Below are 16519 nucleotides of genomic sequence, written 5' to 3' on the forward strand. Positions count from 1 at the left end.
TGCTTTGAAGGTGAGACCAGGAAGATGGAGGACGCTAGAAAGAAGGAGGAAAACATACATGCCTGGGGGGGGGGGGACGCACGGGCCCTGGTGTAGAAGTACACGGAAGGAGGGGTCCAAAGAGATGTGCATATGCCGGACTGAGGGTGGATGTTGGGGGAGGGGAAGAATAATGGGTCTAAAAACAGAGGAGAGGGAGAAAGATAGTGGACAATGGGATGGAGGGAGAGAAGTTGGTGTGGAGGGGATAGAGATACGGGATAGGAGGGTAGTTGGGAAGAGAAAGGGAGAGATGGTGGACCCTGGGGTGGTGGGGAAGGAGAGATAGTGGATCTGGAGATGGTGGGGTCCATCGCTGCAGCTGCAGGGATGGAGATGAAATAAAGGAAAGATGCCAGATCTCCGGGAGAGGGACGGGAAATGGAAGGGGAGGACAGAGATGGATGGTTAGCACGGAGAAAGAAGGAAACGACAAATGGGCAGGAGACACTGCCAAGCGAGATTTCAGAAGACAACTAGAGCCTTGGACCAACATGATTTGAATAATGACCAGACAACAAAAGGTAGAAAAAATAATTTTATTTTCTGTTTTGTGATTACAATAAGTCAAATTTGAAATGTGTATCCTGCCAGAGCTGGTGTTAGACAGAAAGCGTCAACTAGGACCTAAAAGAGAGAGGAAAGTCTTTTTTTATTTATTTTGTTTACATCACAGAGCCAGCGTGGGGTTGGAGAGGTTGTAACTAGAGAATGACACGGTGACAGAATTCATCACCGTTCCCGTCCCCACGGATAACCGCGGGAAACCATGTTCATGTCATTCTTTAAGGAGAGAGAGAAGAATCAGAGTATGAATGGCCACAACCACTGACCCTCAAGCTTTGCTTTGAAGAATGCTGAGATTGAGCAGCAACATTCCAGAGCTGAGATTGTGATGTCATAATGCCTCATTCCACCAATGCCTAAGAGCCAATCACATCAGTGATGTCACAATGGCTTCATTATCCTTGGCTCACATAAGAATCAGAGTATGAATGGCCACAACCACTGACCCTCAAGCTTTGCTTTGAAGAATGCTGGCGTAAAAGGACTGAGGTTGAGATAGACACTAGAAAATGGCATGAGATTATTTCCCGCGGTTATCCGTGGGGACGGGAACGGTGATGAATTTTGCCACCGTGTCATTCTCTAGTTGTAACCCTATACTTCTACTAAGACTAAGGGGTCCTTTTATTAAGGTGCACATTTAGTGTATGCTAAATCGGTTAGTGTACCTTAATAAAAGGACCTCTAAGTATCTAAGAAAGATAGTGGCTCAAATTACTCATTAGCCGCAGCTTAAAGTAAGTTTTCTTTATCACGGCTGATATGTGCTTCTAAATGATAATTGCGAGTCAAGACCACCTGGCTCACGTGGCAGATTATAGAACTCTTGTGCATTATTGTTCAATATCCACATTTTTATCACTGTATTCTCAGCACTAGGAACCCTGAGGAAGACTGTTTGTCGAAACATGGACCGTGTTGGGTCTACAACCTTCAAACACATATGTGGATGTTTGAATGGTGATCTATTTTAATTGACTGAATAAAATCCTGCATCCTTCTTCTTTTTGGCTGCAACCTTTCCAACTGTGGAATCGCCGAGTTCCTTTTTGTTTGTTAAAAAAGAATTGTATATCACCTGCGTATACTCTGTAAGACACATTGAAATCGTACAACATCTTACGGAGCAGACTAAGGTACAGATTATGTAATGATACAGTTATAGGGCTGAGCCTCATGGGACCCTAGTTCTTATCTTTCTTAATGATGACCATGTCCCATTGACATAAACTTCTTGTTTTCGATCACATAAAAATGATTTAAACCAACGTAGAACAACCTTGGTCAATCCACAAGTTCTAAGTCTAGTGAGCAAAATGGGACCCTAGTTCTTATCTTTCTTAATGATGACCATGTCCCATTGACATAAACTTCTTGTTTTCGATCACATAAAAATGATTTAAACCAACGTAGAACAACCTTGGTCAATCCACAAGTTCTAAGTCTAGTGAGCAAAATGTCATGATCCAAGCTGTCGAAAGCTAGGTAAACCTAGGGCTGGATCAACCCTCTTGGGCAAATCCAGATCCAGTTGGTAACCTTAGCACCAGGTGCCCAATCCATGGATTTCCTGGCCACAGTTGCCTGAAATTGGGGTTCCCAGGCCCAGTGTACGCTGGACCCGATTGCCTCCTTAAAAGAAGGGAGGAGGGAGGAAGGAGGAGTCTTTTTTCCCCCTCCTTTCTTGTCAGCACATGAGCCAATTCCCACTCATTGCTGAATAAAATATAAAAATTGTGCATGTTGTATGTGAACTGGGATTAATTCTTGTACTGAGAGAAAGGGAGACATTTTTAAAAAGACATTCCTAATGCAGAACACCGAGGCATGTTAACATATTGGTGTGCAGTATTTTGTAATGAGGCCTAATTAGCATGCCATCAGCTTATTGCATTAGGAATAAAACTATTTTTCCCCTGTGCATTAGGAAATTGCTATAGTACTACAGCTCTATACACAATTTTAATTCATGGTTTATTGCATCATTTCTATAACTAGCAAACACATGAGTAGTGATGGGTACCAATGGTTAGAGCAGCAGGCTGAGAACCTGGGGAACTGGGTTGGATTCCCACTGCAGGCCGTGGGTCCTGGGCAAGTCACTTGAGCTTCCATTGCCCAAGTACAAAATAAGTACCTGTATATAATATGTAAACTGCTTTGGTTGTAACCACGGAAAGGTGGTATATGAAATATCACGATCCTTACAAAGGAGCAAAACCTTATTTCCACAACATCATATTCAAATTTTTCTAATATTAAACCGATTAATTATTCCTAATATTACACCTCCCCTACCCTTATGTACAAACCTTAATTGTTCCCTTTTTTTTTTCTTTTTTTATTAATATTATAAATTATTTAAATTGTATTTCCACCTTTTACCTACATGTTTCAATTTGTATTAATAGAACATAATGATTAGTCTGTATTTTGTCTTATTTGTATTTGTATTTGTCATCCCTGGTTTTTATTGTACATTACAATTATGTAATACGCATTGAAATATTTGATATTGCGTAAAATCAAAATTTAATAAACTTGAAACTTAATCTGTAGGAGCAGCACCGTCTTCATTTATTAAATAAGTAAAATACAAAAACAGACCAAGGTAGAGAGAGCAAGAGGGCACTCTCTAAAGTTAAAAGGGGATAGATTCTGTACAAAATAAGGAAGTTCTTCTTCACCCAGAGAGTGGTAGAAAGCTGGAACGCTCTTCCGGAGGCTGTTATAGGGGAAAACACCCTCCAAGGATTCAAAATAAAGTTAGACAAGTTCCTGCTGAACCAGAACGTACATAGGTAAGGCTAGTCTCAGTTAGGGCACTGGTCTTTGACCTAAGGGCCGCCATGGGAGCAGACTGCTGGGCACGATGGACTACTGATTTGACCCACAGCGGCAATTCTTATGTTTTTAAGTACAAACCTACCCTAAATAGAAGCAATTAAAAGACATTCAGCAAAATGCAAAAAGTGGTTTCCTTTGTTGTTTTTCTGTTTTTGATTGGTTAATTTGCTCCCCCCCCCCAACACAGGGAGAAAAGAGAGACAAAAATGGTGTACTTGAGGCGAGGCTAGAGAATGACACGGTGACAGAATTCATTCCACATTAACGTACCCGCAGATAACCACGGGAAACCATTCCGTGCCATTTTTTAGTGTCTATCTCAACTTTAGTCCTTCTACACCAGCATTCTTCAATGCAAGGCTTGAGGGTCAGTGGCTGTGCCCATTCATACTTTGATTCTTCCCTCTCTCCTTAGAGAATGACATGGGGATGGTTTCCCATGGCTGTCGGGCTTAGAAAAAGGGAGAGAGAGAGTGCCATCTAAGCCAGCTTGTACATGAAAAGAGAGGAAGAATTAGCAGAAGCAGGTTAGTGTTCCAAGGAGTCCTGGAAAGACATGGAGGTTAGAAAGATAGGATTTAAGAGGACTGGAAGAAGCGTCAGACCATTGCTACTGCTAGGTTCACCCAGAAAAAGCAGTGATCTGTTATAAACCATGAGTAAGCTGAAGAATTCCTTGGTAGCTTTGAAGATCAGAAAAACCTGAAGGACCAGTGAACACAACAGAACCTAGAATAGCATCGGCTGAGAGAGTTAGTAGGAGCAGGCAGTAAGGGGAGAAGGAAGGAGGAAAGCAAAGGCCAGAAAGCAAAGAGCAGGAAGCTAGGGGCAGCAGTGAGAGTAAGCTCTGCCCACCCCCAGCATGTTGGCAATCATCGCCCAAACTCCCCCTTAAAAGGGGAGGAGCCAACGGCGCACGCCTTAGCAAGAGCGCCTTTGAAAAGGGCCTCAAGAAGGGCCGAGTCACTACACCTAAGGACACCAGGGAAGGACAGTAAGGTAAGGACACGGCAGGCACAGAAGAGAGCACATGTACACAAGCAAAGGTAAGGTAAAGACAGCACATACAAGCAAAAGACAGCAAGGTAAGGAAGCGGCAGGCACAGAAGGTAAGGAAGAGGCAGGCACAGAAGAGAACACACACACAGAAGCAAAAAGGTGCCAATGCAATAATAGAAAGTACTTCAAAAAGGCGGACAGCAATGGAAGCAGAGGGAATCCAGAGGATGAGCTTCCCAGTGTACTGCACGGACTGCCATATGTAGGATTACCTCCCCTCGGGGAGGCAGTCGTATGTATGCGGTCGGTGTCAGGAGCTGAAAAGCTGGGTTGTATCTGGAGAAGCTTTGTTAGTCGGAAACCCAATGTCATAATGCCATTGTACAGAACCATGGTGAGGCCTCATCTGGAGTACTACGTACAGTTTTGGAGGCCACATTACCGTAAAGATGTGCTGAAGGTTGAGTCGGTTCAGCAAATGGCCACCAGGATGGTCTCAGGACTCAAAGATCTTTCGTATGAAGAAAGGCTAAACAAATTGCGGCCATACTCTCTCGAAGAACGTAGGGAGAGGGGAGACATGATTGAGACGTTTAAGTATATCACTGGTCGTACTGAGGTAGAAGATGATATTTTCTTTCTGAGAGGATCTTCGGCCACAAGAGGGCACCTGCTGAAAATAAAGGGCGTGAAGTTTCATGGCGATACCAGGAAGTACTTCTTCACCGAAAGAGTGGTTGGTAATTGGAATGAGCTTCCAGCACAGGTTATCAAGGCCAGTAGCGTGCCAGATTTTAAGAACAGATGGGATGCTCATGTTGGATCTCTAAGAGGGAATGGGACATCAGAGTGTGATCTCTCACAGGGTAGTTAGGATGGTGGGTGGGTCAATAGAGTGGGCAGACTTGATGGGCCTTGGCCCTTTTCTGCCGTCACTTTTCTATGTTTCTATGTTTCCTGTTTCTTCACTGGCAGGACGCAGTGGAAGAAAACCTGTGGGGCTAAATGGCAGGAAGCAAAAATTGAGTTGCTGCAGCCACTGGGGAAGGATGGGGGGCTTTAAGAGAAAGGGACAATCATATACTGGCCTGCAGGTGGGAGAGGGGGCTAAGGAGAAGGTTTAAAAAAAGCCCTGTATTTTATATCTATGGGAGTTGAGAGTCCAGAGGTTCCGATACTGCTGGTGCTTACCTGAAGTGCTGATTATTGAACTTTGTCAAGGAGAACTCTTCCTGTGAGGATGTTTTGCAGTATTTGATTAGAAGAGTTTGAGATACCCAGCCTATGTCCCTGAAGATAAAGAAGTAGAGGGGAGTCCTACTAGGGCAGGGGTGCCCAATACATCGATCGTGATCGACAGGTCGCTCGCTCAGGCGACCCTAGTCGATCGCAGAGCGGGTTCCCTTCTTCCCTTCTCTTTTTTCCCCTCCTGAAGAACGCCAGCCAATCAAAGTGCTGGCAGGGCGGGGTGAAGGTCGGTGGCTACCAAAGGGGGGGCGGTCCGCCCTGGGTGCACAGCCGGCCAGGTCCGGGTCCTCCTGCCCTTCTTTTCCCCCAGTCCGCGCTCGGGGCTCGCGCCTACCTGGTCTTGTGCCGCCGCCCAAATGGTGCTGTTGGTTCTCGCGAGACTCACAGGAGTTGACTGCACCATTCGAGCGGCGGTGCGGGACCAGGCAGACGCGCTCAGGAATCGCGTCTGGATTTCACTTCCGGCGCAGATGGGGGAGCCTGCCGAGCTGACACCATTCGGGTGGCATGAGACCAGGCAGGCATGCTCGGGGCTCACACCTGCCTATTACTGCCGCGGCAGATGGGGACTTGGGTGGCTGTCCAGCAGGGAAGGCTGCCGATGCAGCGCTGGACCGCCAGGATTGCATCAAGGTACCGGGGGGGTGAGGGGATGTTTAAAATACCAGGTTAGCCGTCTAGGGAGGGAAGGAGGGATTTTAAAAAGTACAGGGGGTATGATTAAAAAAGGTACTGGGGGGTATGGGGGATGGTTTAGGGTACGAGAGGGGTATGGGGCCTGCCCGTCACTAGGCCTGCCTGCCTTGTGCCCTGTCCCTGCCTAGCGGCAGTGGTTTGGGGGAGGGCAGGGAGACAGACGGAAAGAAGGGAAACAGAAAAAAAGAAAGGGGGCATGAAGAAAGAAAAAAAGAAAGGGAGGCAGGGAGAGAGGAAGAAAAAGTTGGGGGAGGGAATGAGGCCTGAAAAAGAGGAAGCATACAGGCTGAAAGAAGGGAAGAAAGATTGGATGCACAGTCAGAAGAAGAAAGTGCAACCAGAGACTCATGAAATCACCAGACAACAAGGTAGGAAAAATTATTTTAATTTAAATTTAGTGATCAAAATGTGTCTGAATTTATATCTGCTGTCTAAATTTTGCACTATGGCCCCCTTTTACTAAACTGCAATAGCGGTTTTTAGCACAGGGAGCCTATGAGCGTCGAGAGCAGCGCGGGGCATTCAGCGCAGCTCCCTGTGCTAAAAACTGCTATTGTAGTTTAGTAAAAAGGGAGGGGGGTATATTTGTCTATTTTTTTATGGTTGTTACTGAGGTGACAGTGCATAGAGTCATCTGCCTTGACCTCTTTGAAAAAAACCCGGAATAGGAATGATAATTAACATTTTCTCAGTGTACAGTGTGCTTTGTGTTTTGTTTTTTTAATTTTTATTGTTGGTAGATCATTTTGACTTGGTCATTTTAAAAGTGTGGGCACCCCTGTACTAGGGCCTCAAAGAGGATTATAGCTGAAACAGGACTTTATTGTTCTTCCCCATTGTTTTCATTGCTAGTATGGTGACTTTGCTGGAGGTGAGAATTTATTATACAAATTATTCTGGCGAGAGTTTTAAATTGTTTTAACCTGTTTTAATTGTTAGTTTGGCGTGTGTAAGTATGAATTGTTAGTGATGTAATAGTGGTATTGTTTTTATTTTAAACCACTTAATGCCATCTGAAAAGCAGTATATCAAATGAATAAATTGCATTGCATTATGCTACCTTACCTTACAATGTCATTTCTGTATCTACTGGATAAGTAATAGATACCAGGGGGCCAGTAGATATTACCTCCCACTCTGCTAAATTGTTGCTGGGTGCAGGAACAGAAGAATAAGTGCTGACTGTACGTTCTCAAACTGCAATCATAATTAATCCCCCTCCCCCCCCCCCCAGAACGACAGCATTTGGTTTTTCCTGCAAGGCCTCAGTATTTAGCATCTCGTCTTTTTAATATTTCACATTAAAATTACATAGATCATTGACTTGTTTCTCTCTCTCTCACTAAATGCAAGAAAACAAAATTGCCAGGGATAGAAAAAAGTGTGTCTTAGAATGACAGCTGCAGTCCAGCTGAGGACTACTCATCACTAATGTCTGTAAGGACCTGGCTGGAATTGCTGAAAAATTCACCGTATGTCATGATTTTATGGAGTTGTCAGCCCTGGGATCAAGATTTCCATGTCTCTTGTTTTCTAAAATGTCTCGCAAGCCAGTGCTGTGAAAGACAAAAGAAAAGCAAGAAATGTGTCTCCCGTCACTTGGTTCGCCTAGAGATAATTGAAAACGAAGAGCACGGTGAAAGCAGAATTCTCTCCATTATGAAAGGATGAAGCGCACTGCAAGTGACAGACCAAACCAAACAGATGTTCCTAAATAGCATGCTCTAATCTCTTGAACCAGACTGCATAGCTTCCTATTTAAGGGGCCTGTGTGCTAGAGGTTTCTTCTAAGTTTGTTTCAATGGGAAAAGTGCTCAGTAAATAGTACCCTCGACCGAGAAATATCTATACATAAAGGAGGTACCATATTTTTCGCTCCATAAGATACACTTCCCCCCCCCCAAAAAAAAAAAGTGGGTGGAAATGTCTGTGCGTCTTATGGAATGAATGTAACAATTTTTAAACCCCCCCCCCTCGTTGTACCTTTTGAAATCCCGAGTCCTGCGAGAAGTGACGGCAGTCATTCAGGGAGGGGCTGGGCCCAGGCTGGACCGCGAAAAGCTCGCTCCTGCGTTGTTCGCCACTGGCCCCGACATAATGAGGCAGCTGTCCAGCGAGGGAGGTGCAGGAGCGCAGAAAGCTCACTCCTGCCGATACACCGCTGGACCACCAGGATTTAAGGGAGATTTCAAAAGGTACTGGGGGGGGGGGATTTCAAAAGGTTTGGGGGGTGTATAAAATTGTTAGTTGGCTGGGATGGATCCCTCCTGTCCTGGCCTACCACTAGACCACCAGAGGGGAGACAGGGTGCAGAGCCTGGCAAGGAGTGAGGGGGGCTGGGTGCACAACCTGGTATATTATATGAAATATATTAGTACACCATTTGGCTCAGAATATTTTTTTTTCTTGTTTTCCTCCTCTAAACCTAGGTGCGTCTTATAGTGCAAAAAATACGGTAATTCTGAAAAGGTTGCTGAAACTTAGATGTGAGCATGCTGCACACTAAGGGAGGAATTCATCAAGGGGTGCTAACTGATTTAGCACACGCTAACAATTAGTGCTTGCTAAATGCTAAGACACCCATAGGAATATAAGGGGTGTCTTAGCATTTAGCACATGCTAGAAATCCCAGATCAGCGCCCCTTGATGAATGCACCCCTAAATGTGAATTCTATATCGGCAATTATGCACATAGAATATTGGCATAATTTGGCATTTATGTACTAACATTTAGGTATGTACTTGAATATAAACTGAGATTTTTGGCCCCAAAATGGGGGTCTCGGTTTATATACAGGTCAACACTGACTACAACCCCTCCCCCGAACCTGTTTGCAGGCCTCTGCTAAGCCTGCTGTGAGACCTGGTAGTCCAGCAGTAACCGGGACAGGAAGGATCCCTCCCGCCTCCTGTCCCAACCGATTCTACTTATTTTTATCTCCCTCCCGCCTGCCCCACATACTTTTAGTTTCCCTAGTGGTGTTTCCAGTGATGAATTGCGATAGGAGTAACCTTCCTTCACTCTTGCCCGTGCAGAGCTGTTAGCTAATTGGCTTCCGCAAGTTCTCTAAGACACCCATAGGAACTCCAGGCAGCCAATTATTTAGCGGCTCTGCAAGGCCAGGAGCGAAGGAAGGGGGAGGCGGTATAGAAAATTGAATAAATAAATTTCCATTTGTAAAGTTTTTGGATCCTAAAGTGGCTGTTAGGTGAAGAGCTTGTGAAAGAGTTGTTTGTCACCTAAATTTATTCTATTTGTATAATTACATGAATTGAAAAATCAAAATTAATGTATGTTTTGTCTGTCATGGGTTATGTCATGCATTTTTTCAATTGTTTTCATGGTTTTTAATATTAAACTTACCTAATCCACCAAAAGAAGGAGTTTCTCTTGAACTGATGGACTGTAAGGCCCGGATTCTGCAAAGTACGACCCGATTGTAGGCAGCTGTAGGGGTCCTACAGCTGTCTAATCAGCCAATCGAAAGGCACGTTTTCTAAAAAAAATGCTCCCCAGGCAAGCCGCCTATCTTGAAGGCGCCTCTGGGAGCCTAGGGAGGCCCACAAACCCACCTAAGACTAGGCGAGCGGGAGATGCTATGAAGGCCTATAGGCCTATAGGAAATGTCTATAGGACATTTTGATTTTTTCCATATGCGCTCCAGAGCTCGACATTTCTGTTTTAGCTCTCTGTGATATGGGAGGAACCAAGGGGCCTTGCGGGGATAGGAGATAGATTTAGTGGAAAGGGGGGCGAGGGAAAGATGGGTGGATTTGGAGAGAGCGACCCAGTTATGCCAATTAGTACCTGAATCTGCAGGCTTAGGGGCAGAGGAGAATAGATTGAGAAATTTAGACCAGAACAGGTCGCTTGTGATTTTTTTGCAGAAGGTAATGGGGTTGGAAGTACGGGGTGGAGCCCCAAGGTGCGACATAAAGATGGGGAGACAGAAAGCCCCTGGGAAGTGGTCAGACCAGGGGACATGTTCCCAGCAAGTGTCGTCAATTGACGTCTTGTGAGCGGTAAGGTCGAGGAAGCTAATGAGGTCTAGTGTGTGCCCCTTTTCGTGGGTTGGGAATGGTGCAGGGGGGGGTGAGGCCAAGGGAGGTGAGGAAACTAATAAGTTCAATCGTATCCTTGCTGGTGATGTCGTCTAGGTGGAGATTGATGTCTCCGATGATCAATAATCTTTGGAACTTGAGGAAGGCGTTTGTTATAGTCTCAAGGACGAGTTCGGAGGAATTGTTCCAAGGGGTAGGTGGGCGGTATAGGAGCAGGATGCCCAGGGGGTGAGGGTGAAGTTCATCGTTGACGGAAGCAAGCATGTATTCTAGTGAGGTGTGGCAACCCCTTTCGAGGAGCTGAACATCGCAAAAGAATTTGTAGAGAATTGCCAGGCCACCTCCTTTACGGTTAGATCTAGGTGAAAAGAGACCTTGGTAGCCATGGGAGCAAAGTTCCTATCAGCTAGCCAACTGCTTAGATCACATCCAAAGTTAGGGTTACCATATTTGTGAAGCCAAAAAAAGAGGACACACGGCCTCGCCCCTTACCCCGCTCCTCACCTAGGCAATTGCCTGGTGTGTGCAGTCAGGGTTGTAGTAAGCTATAATTGCATTCCATGCTACTTGCCCTCCATGGTGCCCCATCCTTTCTTGTGTTGCACCCAAGATATATCAGACTTTCATTTGCGAGTCTATAAAATACTGAGTGGAGTGAACCAACCCTTCAGTTGATAAACATGTGGAAACAACATTAAACAGTCCTCCAGCTGTCAACAGATCTGAAGCATCAGGGGCAATTGTAAACACCAACCAAACACAAAAATAGCAGGCTCTATGGGCATTATTTCAAAGCCTAGCCAGGGAAACTAGCTTTCTTTCTTGACCATAGTCAGGTTCAGTACCTCTCCCTCCCAACTTTTCAAAACCATTCAGCAAATGGTTACAAAGAGCAAACAGCCCCAGAGGTCTCAGTAACACATGTAGAGCAGAAGTTACAGACTGTTGAACCCGCCTTCCCCCCCCCCCCCAAAGGAAAAAAAAATCCTCTGCTTACGGTATCTTAAATCCATAGCATCCATTTCATTTGAAGTTTAATTCTTGAGGACCTGGCAGCCAATCCATAGCCTTTTCTTTATCTCCCACGGAACAGGCAATTGGGAGGCCTCCTTTCGGTTGCCCCTAATCTTAGGACAGAGAGCATTATTTTATTTTGTCCCAACCAGGCTAACTTAGGCAGCAGAATACTGGTGCACCTGCACTGCCTGTGCAGTAAGTCCCTCCCGGATCCCGGATGGCCTCTTCAATCTTTCCTCCTCTCCTTAGACCTTGGCGGCTGCCGGCTATGTGCAATGCAAAAGATCAGAGGAGAAAGGAGGCTCTTTTTGCTTGCCGCATGCATGCATGCACCAGAAGATAAGGTGACCAATGTGACTTTTATTGGTGCGTGCTGTGCATCTGCGATAACCATCGGCATTGACTGCCGCAGCATTGGGTCTGGAACTCTTGAGTCCAGCCGTCAGTGGCATACCTAGCATATTTGACATCCTAGGTCAGGAGTAGGCAATTCCGGTCCTCGAGAGCCGGAGCCAGGTCAGGTTTTCAGGATCTCCACCATGAATCTGTATGAGATGGATTTGCATGCACTGCCTCCTTGAGATGCAAATCTATCTCATGCATATTTATTGTGGCTATCCTGAAAACCTGACCTGGCTCCGGCTCTCGAGGACTGGAATTGCCCACCCCTGGCTTAGTATACTTTATTACAGTGGTTCCCAACCCTGTCCTGGAGGAACACCAGGCCAATTGGGTTTTCAGGCTAGCCCTAATGAATATGCATGAAGCAAATTTGCATGCCTATCACTTCCATCATATGCAAATCTCTCTCATGCATATTCATTAGGGCTAGCCTGAAAACCCGATTGGCCTGGTGTTCCTCCAGGACAGGGTTGGGAATCACTGCTCTATATAAAAAAAAAAACAATTTTTAGTAATAATCCACAAGTTACACCTAGGAAATGGTATCTTTTCTTGCAGTGAGTATTAGAACATCAGTACCCCCATTGTAAAACTGAACAAGCCAGATTCTGCACAGTCAATGCTAACAGAAAAGCATGTCTTTTTTCACATGCATAGAACACAGATGCACTCTCATCCAGCATAGAATAAGCAGTGGTTCCCAACCCTGTCCTGGAGGACCACCAGGCCAATCAGGTTTTCAGGCTCGCCCTAATGAATATGCATGAGAGAGATTTGCATATACTGGAAGTGACAGGCATGCAAATCTGCTCCTTGCATATTCATTAGGGCTATGCAGAAAACCCGATTGGCCTGGTGGTCCTCAATATGTAGACAATAATGAAACTGCATCCTATAGAAGCCAGAATCTGCATTGAATGCAGCACCACATAAACACCTCTTTTCCCTTCTGTGTGTCCATCTCACCTATATCCCTGTCTCACCTCTTTTTCAGAATTTTCATTTGTCCATGTCCTTGTCTTTTCCCCGTGTTCTCCATTTGCCTTTTCAATGTCCTTATCTCCTCCCCCCCTTTTCAGCATTATTTCTGTCTCTCTTTCACCTCCTCTTTTTCAGCACTATCTCTCTTCAGCATTTCTCCCCCCCCCCCCCGTCAGCATTTCCCCTCTGCTGCTTGCCCCTTATCTTTTCTATGTCACTGTCTCCATTTTCAGCTTTTCTCCCCTCTTCCTTTGTTAATGCACCCCGTAGCCAGCATCTTTCCACCGTCCCTCCACTCTATCCCAGCCCGGTATGACATACTATATTTCCTTTTGTTTCCCTCCCCTCTCTCTCGTTCTCATCCCTCACCCACGAATCCTGCATCTGGCCCTCTTCGGCAACTCGCCAGCGGCGGCAATTGAGCCAGGCTGCCGGCGTCGGAGCCTTCTACGAGTCCCGCCTACTCTGTCAACTTCCTGTTTTCGCAAGAGGGAAGGCTCTGACGTAGGCAGCCTGTCTCGGTCGCTGCCGCCGACTAGTCGCTGAAGAGGGCCGCGGGGCAGGGGGGTGTGGCCGGATGCAGGTGGAAGGGGGAGGGCCAGCTGCAGGACTCGTGGGTGAGGGATGAGAACGAGAGAGACAGAAAGCATTTGCTGGTTCTGAGATCATTTCTAAGCAGTACATGAAGCTTTAGCGTCCAAGAAAAAAAGGAGTGTGTTTCTGAATTGTTTTCACGGAAACGAAAGCAGTACTTTCTGCTCTCTGTGCACAACTTCTTGGAAATGCTGTTGCTGCTGCTGAGAATGACTGAGTGTGCACTGGGTTGCTCTCTATTTAATGAATCACATTAGTACCAATGACCTTTACCGCGTGAGCAAGTCACTGTATAACAAAAATTGATAAGCTGTTTACGCTGAGAGAGTGCTGCTGTTAGCAGAAGTAGAGAATTTTTAACCAATACATGTCTTTTATAATTGTGTATAAGGAAACTTTATTAACATATCAGATAATTGTTATTTAACATGTTTATTAAATGTGGAGTACCCCTTTGGAGTGGAGGAGGTCTAGTGGTTAGTGCAGCAGCCTGAGAACCTAGGGAACTGGACTCTATCCCCACTGTAATGCCTTGTGATCCCTGGGCAAGTCACTTAGGCCCAGATTCTAAAAAACTTTCACTAAACTGTTTTCCGGCGGTTTAGCCTGTACGCAGTTTAGTGGCGGATTATCGCTGTTTTTAGTGAGGTTTCTAGCAGTCTTTGACATGCAAATGGGCTCTTCAGCATTGAAATGAGCCCTCTGGTGGATTCTTACAAAATGCCAAGCCGTTTTCAAAAAAATGGCGTTGGCTTTTCGCAACAAAAATAAGCGACTGCTCCAGGGGTGCTGGTCAGTGTCAGAGACTGCTAGAAAGCCCCTGTGTTGTGATGCAGCAGGAGAGATGCCCATTCTCTCCACTGCTTCACAACACCCCTTCCCTGTAACAGTTGTAGTGAACCCCTCCAGCCCCGGAATGGTGGTGACACCCCCTCTGGAGTGGGAGAGATGCCCACACTCTCCTGCTGCCCTAAAATCCCCACTGTGACCTGACCCCTGCAGTGAGAGAGATGCCCACTCTCCCCTGCTGCCAAGTGACCCCCCTCCCCCATCTTTTCCACCCCCTCCCCTTCTCAAATAGATGATCTGGAGGGCCACTGACTCCCTCCTCCCAGCTGCCAACGTCATCTAAAATGGGACTTCCTAGCTTCGGGTGTATTATGGGATGCACCGGGAAGGGGCCTAAGGCTCTGATTGGCCTGGATGCCTAAGACCCTTCTATGGGACGTCCGAGATTATAGAGCATGAGGCTTAATCAGCAAATAGTTAACTTCTCCTTTTGTTCCTTCTTTTAGGTACTCTACCTCTCCATTCTCTCAGTTGGAGAAGATTGGTATACGACACCCTAAACCCCTGCCTTTTGTTGGCAATATGCTATTGTTTCAGAGGGTAAGAAGGCTTTGCCTTTGTGACTACATAAGATAATACATGTGGAAAGCATATTTCAGGAGTGTTATGGTAACTGGACAAGTGTTTGAAGCAGAAGTTGTTCAAGACAATCTGCTGCCTGAGGCAAGGTATGAGCTGGCGCCCCCCCCCCCATCCTCAAGCATCCAAAATGGGGGTAGGACAAGGGCTGCCTGCTTTCTGCTTTCACCCTTGTCCCCTCCATTGGCATTTTTCCTATCTCCCTCCATCTACGTACTCCAAAAAATAAAAGGAGAAGGGAAGTAAAACCTCTCAGAACCACTACGTCCACCAAACCTATCACATCTACTTCCATTCCTTGTGCATATCTTAACACCAGATCTGTTAGGAACAAAGCATTTTTAATTAAAGATTGGATCATCAACAAGCAAATAGCCTGTCTTTTCCTAACGGAAACGTGGCTACTGTCTGAAGTTGACCCAATAATAAATGATCTTCTACCAGATAATTTTAAAATTCACATGCTAAATCATGATGGAAGAAGAGGGGGAGGACTAGCAATCGTCGCCAAGGAAGGATTTGTAGTTGAAATATTGGATTCCAAAATGACCAACCAATTAAAAATATTAGCCTGTAAAATTAGCAGTAAGGAACTAGAAGATTCCCTTTCTTGTATATTATTCTATGTTCCGCTGAAAAGCTGGCCAAAAGCTAGAGAGGAGTTCTGCGAATTTGTCCTACATAACTCAATCACTTCAGCACATAATCTAATTGCGGGAGACATAAACTTACATCTAGATGAAATAGACAATCTAGAAGTGAAAGACTTTAAAAACTTTCTTTCTTTACTCAATTACAATCTACCTTCACCCACTCAAACACATGAAAAAGGCCATCATTTAGATGTGGTAGCGATGTCCATAAAGGAGATCATAAATCCTCCCATCTCTCTTTCAATTAACAGCACCAATTGGACCAATTTTAAAAAAATTAAGTTAGGCGCCTAAATCCTGATCTAGGCCCTTTGTTCAATGTAGAGAGTATGCTGCCCAGGTTCGTCAAGTAGCGCTATGACCTACTCTCCTTGAAGATGATGAGATGACACCAGATGAGCCATCATGGACAGACCTGGAAGCTTTGCAAAAGAGGCTCATATGAGCTGAATTACATTCCAGTATTATGGTTCAATATTTGAAAAAAAAGATTCCTAGAGGTTTAAGGATTCTAAAGGAGCCTAAAACAATTAGTAATGAGACAATGTTTTTTTGGAGAAATAGACAGCAATTCTAAACTGTTGTATTAGGGATCTTATGGTTTTAATAGTGGAAGCGACCAGAGAAGTTGAAGATCAGTTAAAGGAGAAAATCTGTGAATTTGAACAAGACTTGAAAGCAAAAATCCCTGTTACACATTTTGATTTAAAACATGATGAGCTACAGCAGAATTTGAAACAGTTTAAAGACACGTTGAAACAAGTGAAACTCAAAAAATTGAAAAGGGATGAACGGGATGGATATTCATGGGCAAAGAAAAGTACAGGGAGTCAGCAGCAGCAACAACAAAAGAAGAAAATAGGATTTGGTAGCACCTCTATTGATACAGATGAGAAAAGTGAGGATTCAAGTGATGTTACGGCAGACAAGTCGGGGGAAATTGCTGTCCATATTGGACAAAGAAGACGAGGAAGGATAAAGCAGAC

General features: G+C 45.1%; 1 protein-coding gene across 1 annotated transcript in view; it reads left to right on the top strand.

Annotated features, from left to right (window-relative positions):
* Positions 1 to 16519, top strand: part of TBXAS1 (thromboxane A synthase 1) — a 186321-nt gene that overhangs the window by 39480 nt on the left and 130322 nt on the right. Inside the window, exon 3 of the mRNA XM_033952350.1 lies at positions 14748 to 14841. Coding sequence (XP_033808241.1) covers positions 14748 to 14841 — 94 coding nt within the window. The remainder of the gene's footprint in view (positions 1 to 14747; positions 14842 to 16519) is intronic.

The sequence above is a fragment of the Geotrypetes seraphini genome, chromosome 7 (genome assembly GCF_902459505.1).
Source record: "Geotrypetes seraphini chromosome 7, aGeoSer1.1, whole genome shotgun sequence".
In the NCBI taxonomy this organism is placed as follows: domain Eukaryota; kingdom Metazoa; phylum Chordata; class Amphibia; order Gymnophiona; family Dermophiidae; genus Geotrypetes; species Geotrypetes seraphini.